The 11,011-nt window shown below is 31.9% G+C and overlaps 1 protein-coding gene across 1 annotated transcript; it reads left to right on the plus strand.

Moving 5' to 3' along the window:
- Window positions 1-9,967: 9,967 nt before the first annotated feature.
- Window positions 9,968-10,744, plus strand: LOC148285091 (uncharacterized). Its single transcript, XM_088230381.1, has one exon. The coding sequence runs from the start codon at window positions 9,968-9,970 to the stop codon at window positions 10,742-10,744; it is 777 nt and encodes a 258-aa protein (XP_088086507.1).
- Window positions 10,745-11,011: the final 267 nt, after the last annotated feature.

The following is an 11,011-nucleotide window of genomic DNA, read 5'->3' on the forward strand; positions in this document are numbered from 1 at the left end:
AAAGGAATTGAAACATGTCAATTTTATTAACACATATTTACTGCTAAATTATGGAATGTCAATTATTCATATTGACAGTTAACATTCACTGTTCTTTTTTTTTTAAAAGCCAATCAACAGGCTTAAGCAAGCCCTAAAAGATTGGCATTAATGAGTAATACTCAATCTAAACAGCCTTAAAATCTACTTATATTTACAAAATGTATAATTAACAACAGGTAAAAATAAGGCGATGAGGATTATACTTAAAAGAAATATCTATTCTAATGTAGAAAGAATGCACAAAGAAATTAGCTTGCTAACAGTAAAGCAAATATAATGTTGCGATTTTTATACATAAAATAATTAAGGCGATGAATAAAATAAAAACAATAATAAAATCAACCAACAATGTCATACATATGAAACAAGGGGTAAAAAAAAGTTAGATTACAAAAAACAAAATCTCAAAACTCATTTTACAAGGGCTTGTAGCTGTACAATGAGTTACCTGAAGAAATTAAGGAAATAGAAAAAATCTAAATATTTCAAATTAATTTGAAAAAATACGACATTAAGAAATTTTGATAAAAAAAATGAATATTATTAAAAGTTTATATTAGTTCTTAAAATGTTATGAACTAACTGAATAAAGCATAAATAAATTATAAATAATAAATTTGGCATAATCTAGGCGGAAATGGCAAGTGTGACAACTGACAACTAGTATTTATATTAACTCTTAAATGACTGTGGTATTGAATTCCTTTGCGTGCGGTGATGTATAATTGTGTTACCACAAGAAAAAGACGGAACATTCTAAAATTCAGACGTAAGAAGAAAAAACAAGGAAATATACTATTTATTAACTTCTTTTCCATAATTTACAAAAAAAACATAGAATTTAGCCCTGTTACAGAAAAACGAATAAAAAAAATCATAAATACGCTGGTTATATTACATGCGTGCGTCTCCCATCACTGTCAATACCCAACTGAATCCCTGTCTTCCTTGTTATGAGTTCTGTCTAAGTTCTCTCTCATATACAAATGTATTACTGTATTGGCGTCACATTCATTTATTGCGTAGCAAGGATAAATATGTAAAAAAAAAATTCATCATAATTATTCAAATTGTACTTTCTAAATCCGGTGTGAAAATTAAAGATTAAAGAAGATTAAAAAACACGACTTTATTATTTAAAAATGACAAGGGGGATGTATCAAGTCTTGCTTTGTATGTAGACTAGTGTGACATCACAGCCACACAAGAGTTTACATTTTGAGCATTTATATTTCTATAATAGTTACTGGATTTCCTGTTTACTACTCGTAACATTTCACTATCAATTTTATTTCCGTATTTTCAAATAGAATGTATTCAATATACGTAAACCATATATTTTTTGTAACTTTATTTAAAAAAAATATTTGAGCATTGTGAAAAATAAATTATTATTTTTATTAAGCATTTTATTTTAAAACACTGTTTTTTTGCTACGTTATTTACAAGTTCAAAATATTTATGCCTCCTGAGACCCTTAACCACGCTTGCTAATTTTACAGGTCATCATGTTATCAACGTATTGGACTTGGGAGAACATCGCTTCTTATTTTTGTAAACAATAATATTTTTATACAACAGACAACTTAAAAAAATAAATAATGTATGGTTATTCTTTAGAATTTTTTACTTAAATAAAAACCACGATTATAAGTATATAAATAACGACGCTGGAAAGGAAAAAGTTACCAAGCGACATGTTTACAGAAGAACCAATTAAGGTTTTTCTTTAACCTATAAAGAATGTCAATTTTTAAAACAATTTTTTATTCAAATTATGCTGAAATCACGCCCAAAGAACGTATGTACGAGATTTTTTTATTAATTAAATAAAAAAAAAGTTCAACCTCTCGCTTTGAAACTTTTGCCTTTCTAGCTTCAGTATGTATTTATATCAATATTCCATGTCCGCTACCTAGTTGGAGCATATGGTATTCTCCATGCATCTCTATCAGCTGCCAACTCCTTTGCGTCGTCCCATGTCAGGTTTTCGTCCCGAAGTTCTGACACAAACAGCCGACGAACAGTCAACAGTGGACGTCCAGGACGTCGAGAACCCGATGCCTTATAAAATAGGCAAGCCTGGTTAGGGCTCTCAGGAGGCATTCGCAGCATATGGCATAACCAACCGTATCGCTTCCACTTGACGACGATTATCACTGGAATTTGCTGGGTCCGTTCTCTCATTACTTCATTCCTCACAAAATCAAACCACCGCACATCCAAGATTCTTCGGAGACGCCTATTTTCAAAACTCAGAATTTTGCTGTTTTGAGCCCTGAGTGAGGTGCCACAATTCGCATCCGTAGAGGAGAATAGATGTTATGCAGGCGTTATATAGGCTGCATTTGGTTTTCGCTGAGTAAATATCCAATCTCCAGACAGCCTTTATACTGTTGAGTGTGGAGCCTGCTACTCCTAACTTCACTCATAGTTCTTTTTGAATGCTACCATTTATATAACATATACTCTTAGGTATTTGAAACTATTGACCCTTTCAATGATTTGGTTTGACAAATTCAGGGGATTTTGAGCATCAAGGCATGAAGTATTACGTATATATTATACATGAAAAATAATTACGTTCATTTTTATGATTTACTCAAATATTTTTTGTAATCGGCGTCTTGTGATAGTGCCGTGGACTCACGGATCAAAGGTCCGAGGTTCTAATCCTACTCTTCCACAACTAGATTACAATTTGTTTGACAAAAGATGTTTGTTGCTTTTAGGAAATTATCTTAAATTTTAATTTTTTTTATTTTCTAATTATAAAAACTAAAGAGTTTATTTATAAATTTTATAAATATTTTTTAAGTGGCATTTTCAACGAGACAACAACTAGTTGAATTAATTTCTAGAACACATTTCCGCAGTCATCCATAAATAATATATCGTATGAAATTAACGAAAATAGTAGCGGAGTATTTGCCCTGCCCAAGTATTTCCAGATTTGAGCATTAACGAATTACTTTTGTGTGTAGGAAGTATCTTGCGGTAAGTAACTCCACTTCCCCACCCCCTCCCATCCTTAGGGTAGGTTTCTACTAAAAGTAATTAACTTTGACAAGACTCGCCAGAGGGCATCCATACCCCATTATTACCACACATGTACTGACGTAATCTCGGGTCATCATTGGGTATTTGTTGAAGATTTTCTGTGTATCATATACTAAAGGAGAGTACTTCAAATTTATTTAGATGACTGTTTTTGTGATGTTAAAATACATTAGTTTTATTTCAATAAAAAAGCTTGATAGTATAGAGCCAATTTTGCCACATAGCAATAAAGTCAAATTTAATGTAATTAATTAGAAATAACTGATATAAAATCTTACTATTATGTCTCATGGCATTTTAGTATGGGGTCGGGCTGCCGATATTTCCGCTGTTTTTGTTTGCAAAAGAGGGCAGTGAGAGGTATTTACACTTTCGCAATTCTTTAAGAAATCTTTGAAAAAAAAAAAACATTTTGATATATTATAGTCAGTAAATTTATGAAAATATTTGGTATGTGCGTACAAATATATCTCTCTTTCAAAAAATAGTGAAAAACAAAATCACAATACTAAAAGTAAAGACAAATTGATAATCCCAAAATTAAGGCTAAGTTAGGTAAGCACATCGTTTGTGGGGCACTGCGTACGCTTCTACAATAGAATACCCGACAATGTCCTAATTATGACGGACAATAAATTCAAAAATTTATAAAAAGCGTACTTCTAAAAAAGGCCTATAATGGACTTCACGAGTACATGAAAGATAGCAGTATATAGAACTGACAATATTATTTTATTTGTGTTAATTTATTTGATTATTTTTGGAATGTGTAGTAATTTTTGTTGAAACCTGACTATCTTTTTGTATCGTTTTGTTTATTTATTTATATATAGACTTTCAATAAGCGTGTAAATTATACCTACATTAAAGAAAAATAAAATAAATAGGTATTGAAAAATGTATTGGGCAAAATAGAGGTGTTTTAATTTGCATTCTTAGTTGTAGAATAATCGTCAAAGTAAATTTTGCAAAATTCCAATGAGAAAACGTTATTTTAAATACTTTAAAAATCTATGAAAACGCTTAATGGGAGACTGCATTGGTAATCCAATTGCAGAGTATCCGGATCATTTTTGTTACATGTAAGGTATGTAAGACGATTAGTTATACGCTTCAGATGTAAGTCCAGTAACAGTGAAATATAGCAGTGTAGACCCACATCCACAATGCCTCACGTCCACACTGCCAGAAATTAAACTTAGGACCTCGAGCATATAAGGCAAATATGATAACTACACTATGAAGCGGATTTATCTCTATTTTCAGGATTTTGACCTGAGAGCAGCCACCGAGTCTAAACACTGGTCTGGAGTTCTGGTTCTATTTCACATACAGAACTGGAATTTTCATCTGACCGGACACAATAAATTATGATTTGTAGATTGATCGATATGTCAACTGGAATAGGATTTATTTATGAAAGGGGAACTTAAAAGCCTCGAATTTAAAGTTTTCTTATTCCAAAACATTCGTTATTTGCCATTCTTTCGATGTTTGAATATACATATTTAGTTCATGTTTCTTTGCAAAGTAAAATAAACTAATATTTGAATAAATGTAAGTAGGTTTTGACGTAGTAAATAAAAGTCGGCCTCGTGGTGTAGTGGTCAGCGCGTTTGCCTACCATGCAAGAGGTTTCGGGTTCGATTCCCAACGTGGTTGACATGAAATATTTGTTTAAAAAGGTGTTTTTACACTCTAATATTTCATAGTCTCTAGACTGGTACCTGAAGCCTAGGACTGATCATCTTTCCTACGTGTAATATAAATGATTTTGATACGCTGCGATTGGTGTACCAATGCAGTGCCCTATGCACTATTAGGTGCAGAAAGGGAATAATGATGACGGGCGCCGTAGCGCAGTTGGTTATACGGCTAACTGTAAAACTGGCGTCGCGGGTTCGATTCCTGCCAGTTGCAAGAAAAAAAATCAAGAAAAATTATTTTCTCAATTGGTCTGGGGTGTTGTGGTGTATTTTTCATAACCTCCTTCTATATCCTCTCTTTTCCACTTGCTGACAAGCCTCTAAAAAAAAACAAATTTATTCTCGAGTTGGATTCCAATATGTTTATTATGCAGCATTGTGCCAACTCAAATAATAAATATGAGTTCAATTATTGTCGCCCAATCAACGCAATGCCTGAAAATATTTTTTTTTTCTTCTTATTGGACCAGATAATATTAATACTCACTAGATCCAATGGTGCCTATACACCAGGCGCGTTCCGCCCATCCGTTTTGTGGTTGTGGCGTATCATTTGAATGTTTGAAAATAAACATATACAAACTAATACCACTTTCGAACAAAGGGATTTTGAATATTATTATATTCAAATCTATAACCTACTTCCACTACCTATAAAAACAGTTTGTAACGAGAAAATGTTTAAAAAGGCTATAAAAAATGAATTGGGGAGCTAGGTAGAAGTGAAATGGATTGTCTCATTCGCCCAAACCTATATTGAATCAACCAATCCACAAGTGTATAGCTTATATTTGGTTTTTGTTATTTTCATTGTGCGTTTTGTAATATAAATAATATAGATGTACATATGTTTATATCTAGTTTTTAAAACAGTCTGAATATTTTGTTAATTATCCGTGTTTATTAAGATAGTCTTTTTTGTGTTTTCTTAAATGTAAAAACATTCCAAAAAAGTATATTGTTCAATTTTCTCGGCACGGGTAACCCCAGTGAGGTCACATTATTTTTATTTTTAATTATGGTTTGTAAGAAAAAAATATTAATAAATAAATGAAAATAAAATAACTTGTATTCTGTATGCTTGCATGTACTCGCGAACCAATATGCTAACAACATCGATGTCTTTAACATGAGTCTTGTAAATTTTAAATATCAATGTATATGTTCCATATCAAATAGAACTTAATATTCTGTTCATATTGAATTTTAAAACATGATGTATCTAGCTGCTTTAAACCTTTAACTGCATTTCTTTAGCTGATTTAAAAATAAATAAAAAAATATGTATTTTTTTTAAACCAACTAAACTTCTAAACACTGTTCTATCTTTTGTTGCTTTATTTATTTATTTATTATACATACGGCCTAAGCCAATTACAACAGTTACATGAAGAAACATAAATGCAAGAAACTGAACAAAAAGAACATAAAACTATTTAGCAAAGACAAACAAGGGCAAAACAATAAACAAATACAATATATTTAAAAAAACGAAAGACCAAAAACTTTGAGCTAAACCATGCCAATCCAACTTCATCCCACACGGTTTAGTCGCGAAGAGATCTACAAAAAGCCGGATGATCTATCCCAAAAAATTCCAAGTCGTGTGATGAATTGACTAATCTACACATTCTGGACATTGGGGCATAAAAACCAAAGTTGCTCTTAGAAGATTTTATAAATAGCAGATTTTGACTTCTGGTGACACGGTTGGGAACATGAAAAGAAATTGATTGCAACAGAGATGGGACATTACTTAAAGCATTAAGTATTTTGAAAATGCATATAAGGTCCATCTCAGTTCTACGTCTCTCCAATGAAGACAGATTAAGAGATTGCTCTATTTCAAAATAAGAATAATTACCCCTTTGTAATCCGAGCAACCATGCCACTTTTCTTTAAAAACGGTGTTGGACAGACTCGATATGGTCAATATGAGTCCTGTAGAATGGAAACTAAATAGGAAAAGCGTATTCTAGTTGGGGTCGAACTAGTGAGCAATAAAGAATTTTGATGGTATTAATATTTTTGAAATCCGCCGTCACTCTATTGATAAAACCGAGAAGTTTGAGAGATTTGTTGTATTTATATTGTATTTTCTAAATTTTATGTTGTTTTTGTACTCATATTTTATTTAACTTTCATGTATGTAAAAGCCTTATGAGCGTGAAAAATTAATATACTAAAAAATAAAAAAAATAAAAATTATTAAAAATTATTAATATTGAAAAATTATGTATCTACAAATATTCAAAAAATTATCGCCGAACAAATTTATGCGCACGTGATTTACATATTCAATTAATATTTAAAATATACATTCCTACCTATATGTATTTATGTATGCTGATTTTTCAAATCAATGTTCTGATTTTCAAGGTACTTCGGGCTTGATAGTTTCGTTATATACGCTGAAATCTGGATAATACTCTTTATTATGAGTCCAATCGTATTACAAATTTTTGGATTCCCGCGCACGCGTATTAAGGTTCATAACCTTGTCGTATTTTTTTGCGAGACTCATAGAGATAAGAGCATCCAACTCGTGTAATATGAAGAAAAAAAGGCTCTTATAAAGTATTGCATAAAGTAAATAGCGTATTTTTGTAATTCGGTCAAAATTTAATAACATCTCGAGTTTTAGGTACTGTCCTAATGTTAACAGCTTCACCGCTAGAGGCACCTGCTGATGTGGAAAACTTACAAAACTCCATATTCGTAGTATATTTGCTCTTATTTTGTTTTTTTTTTTTTTTAATACCACTATATTTTACTATTATTTTGTTGATTTTAATGATACCACTATTTGGTATATTTGATTATGTGTGATTCTTAATTTGTATAATTTATATTTTAAAAATTATTTCTTACTATCTTTTTTGATTATTTGAATTTGATTATTTATTACATTTACCTTTTTTTTTAGATTGTGATTCTATGTCATTATAATTTGATCTAATTAATTTTAATATGTATTTTTATTGTTATTTATTGTGGCTTGACACAGGCATAGCCTAAAAAACCTTAATAAGTTCATAAATATTTTATTTTGTAATTTTGAATGAATGAATAAATAAATAAATAAATGAACGTTCATTTTAATTAGATATCTACATATATCTACTATCGTACCTACTAAAAGTAACTTGTTGTCACTGATAATATTTACCGCACGCGCCTGGTATGCACAAGACTTTTGTACTTCTTACCAAAAAGACGTTTTAAGTATCTTTGTTGAAATTGCATTAAAATGCTACCTACGAACAACATGTCTTATGGTTTTGGTACATATTTAAATAAAATATTTGTAACTTGTACCTAAAAGTTTGTATTATTAGTTCTTAAGATGTTATGAACTAACTTAATAAAGCATAAATAATATATTGAAATCCTTCAACACAGCAGAAAAATAATGACGTGGAGTAAAACTTCTCTCATTTAAAATGTAACCAGATTAGTAATTAAACCCGGATTACTGTGTATTATTGAATGACCATCTGTGAACAAGTTGACTCGATCACAGACGTTAGTAGAAGATATTGCGCCCTTTGTGGGTAGATGGCTCTGTAGTCAGTAGAAATAGTAGTGTATTCATCTGGCATCCGTTTCCGATAAAGGCACAGACTACCAACTTATCTGACAGATAAATCATCCCTGCTTCAGCAGACATCATGCTCCGTTGCTGTTTACCGAGAAATCTGTCGAAATCTCCATTTACGTTATTGAATTTATCCAAAACATCCGCATAATATTGATAAAAAACATTTTGGTAACTAATGTTAGTAAAAATACTTAAATTAACAATTCACTAAAATATGTGGATTTTTTTGATCATATTTGTTGCCACCGGTATTCGAATTGGCGTGGCGCCGCCAAGTACCAAACAAACAAACTCAACACAGGACTTTGGTTCCGTGGAGTTGGGATTTATGTCTCAATAAACGTAACATAAGTATATTGTGAATAAAATGAAAAAATAAATAAAAAATAAACTCACACATGTATATTCAGTTTTATAAAATAGATTTAGGCGAATTAAAAAAAAAATAATTGGAATGACCCTGCAATAATAAATACACAAGTACATATTTAAAAGTATTTATAATGCAAATTAATGTCCATTTGGCAATTCTCGGATTACGGGTAATATATCGGAGCCGCACTAGGCATCCATATAAAGTTTGAGTTTTTATCGAGTAGTGGTCGATTAAAATTTTACTCGAAAATAGCAACGTTAACCTTGAAATCGCATCTTAAATGACGTGTCCAAATTTCAGGCAGCTACGACTCGCCATGTCGGAGATGTGACGGACAAACAAACAAACTTACCACAGGACGTTGGTTCAATGGAGTTGGGATTTATGTCTCAATAAATTATTATTGAGACATAAATCCCAACATTAATTTCTCTAAAATTGTATTGTGCACGCGGAAATATTGATTGACACAACAGAGTAGATAAGTAAGGTCATTTAATAAGAGTAATTGAATTAATGAACTTTCAGTATAGTAGGCTGTCTCACTACGTCAACATACCTACCAAACGCTGTCTTGTTATTATCAAATTTACAGAACAAAAAATCAGTGCCAAGTGTCGTGAAGCATAAATATAACATTGTTTTTACCCCCTTGTTCGGTGGAAGTGTTAGCTTCAATGAGCTTAAATTCTTTCGTGCAATAAAACAGCAAAAAATATATTTATTAAATTGTACCCGCGAAGTTTGTCATTTGTTACTCGTAAATTAAAAAATAAAGCAAAACTTTATTTGTGGCTAGTCCGTAAAGTGCTTCCATCATAACAAATGAACTCTTCTGTAAAATTTTACATCATTTGCGCTGTGTAAGTGACTTTTTAACAAGTGAAAACGTTGTATAAAAAAGAAGTGTTTAAAGTAAACGGTCTTTGACAGTTATTGTTTCAAGATCTGTTCGGCCCACTGTGCACTGCTATTGGTTGTCACTTTGGCTCGTCACGCTAGTAAAATTGTGGACAATAATTTTGCCAGGCGTCCACTACTAATCACGCATTATTTATTAACATCATGAATTGCAAAATTTGCTTGAAAAACATGAGCCCAACGAAGACTTTAAAGTGCTCAAGGTGCTATATGAGTGCGCACCATTCATGTTTGGGTACTTCCTCTTCTGTTTTTAAAAGAATGTCCCAAATTTCACGCGGTAACTGGAAGTGTGAATCATGCAAATTGCAGGACCCACGCTCTAGATCCTCGAGCCCTCATGTGATTGCAAGTCAACTCTCTACGTCACCTACTGCGCAACCTTCTCATCCGGCGCCCCCAACGATACAGGCCCCACAAATAGTGTCTTCGGCTCTTGAGGAAAGATTGGGCGAATTGATGAAATCGATGTTCGAGAAATCAATTGACTCCTTGATGTTGAAAATAAAGAAAGTAATTAAAGACGAAGTTAGCGCTGCACTTGATTCATTTGCTTTCGATATTAATAACAAAATTACAGAACTTGAAGGTAAACTTTTGCAATCCCAGGTACGTATTGCCGATCTGGAAAACCAATTCGGTGATCATCAACAGTGGCTTCGAGTAAATAATGTAGAGATATCCGGAGTTCCGGAATTGAGCAATGTTTCACCCCCTGATATCATGATGAGGATTGCTAAGCTCGCTGGAGTGTCTCTGAAGCCTGATGATATCGAGTTTGCACATCGCGTGCAATCTTTTAAACCAGAGGCCGGACGTCCGAAAACCATAATTGCAAAATTAAAAAACCGTCAGCTCAAGGACAATATATTATCTGGTATTCGGAAACACAAAAATTTCTCATCTGCGAACATTGACCTACCCGGTGAACCTAGGAAGATTTTTGTTCACGACCATCTGACTCCATCTAACAAGAAACTTTTTAAAGACTGTAAATTGTTGTGTAATTCTTTAAAGTTCAATTATATATGGGTGTGAAACTGTAACATTTATGTAAGAAAATCCGACGGTTCACCACGAATCCATATTAGAAACGAATCGGATTTTCTAAAACTAAAATTATCAAAACTCGCCGTATAGTGTTATATAATATATTGTATCACTATTTTATCTTTTTTTACATACAACTTTTTACGATACTTCCATTTGCACAATTGTTCTACACACACTTGCACAATCTACCACATACATTTTTATTATTATTAAAAAATCAAATATTCAATATTTCACACTATTTTATTGTCA

Source organism: Micrasema longulum, unplaced genomic scaffold (assembly GCF_059751315.1).
Source record: "Micrasema longulum isolate JH-2025_06_02 unplaced genomic scaffold, ASM5975131v1 h1tg000063l, whole genome shotgun sequence".
NCBI classification, from domain to species: Eukaryota; Metazoa; Arthropoda; class Insecta; order Trichoptera; family Brachycentridae; genus Micrasema; species Micrasema longulum.

Coding starts and splice junctions, on each gene's coding strand:
- LOC148285091 (XM_088230381.1), top strand. CDS start 9,968: ATGTCCCAAATTTCACGCGGTAACTGGAAGTGTGAATCATGCAAATTG.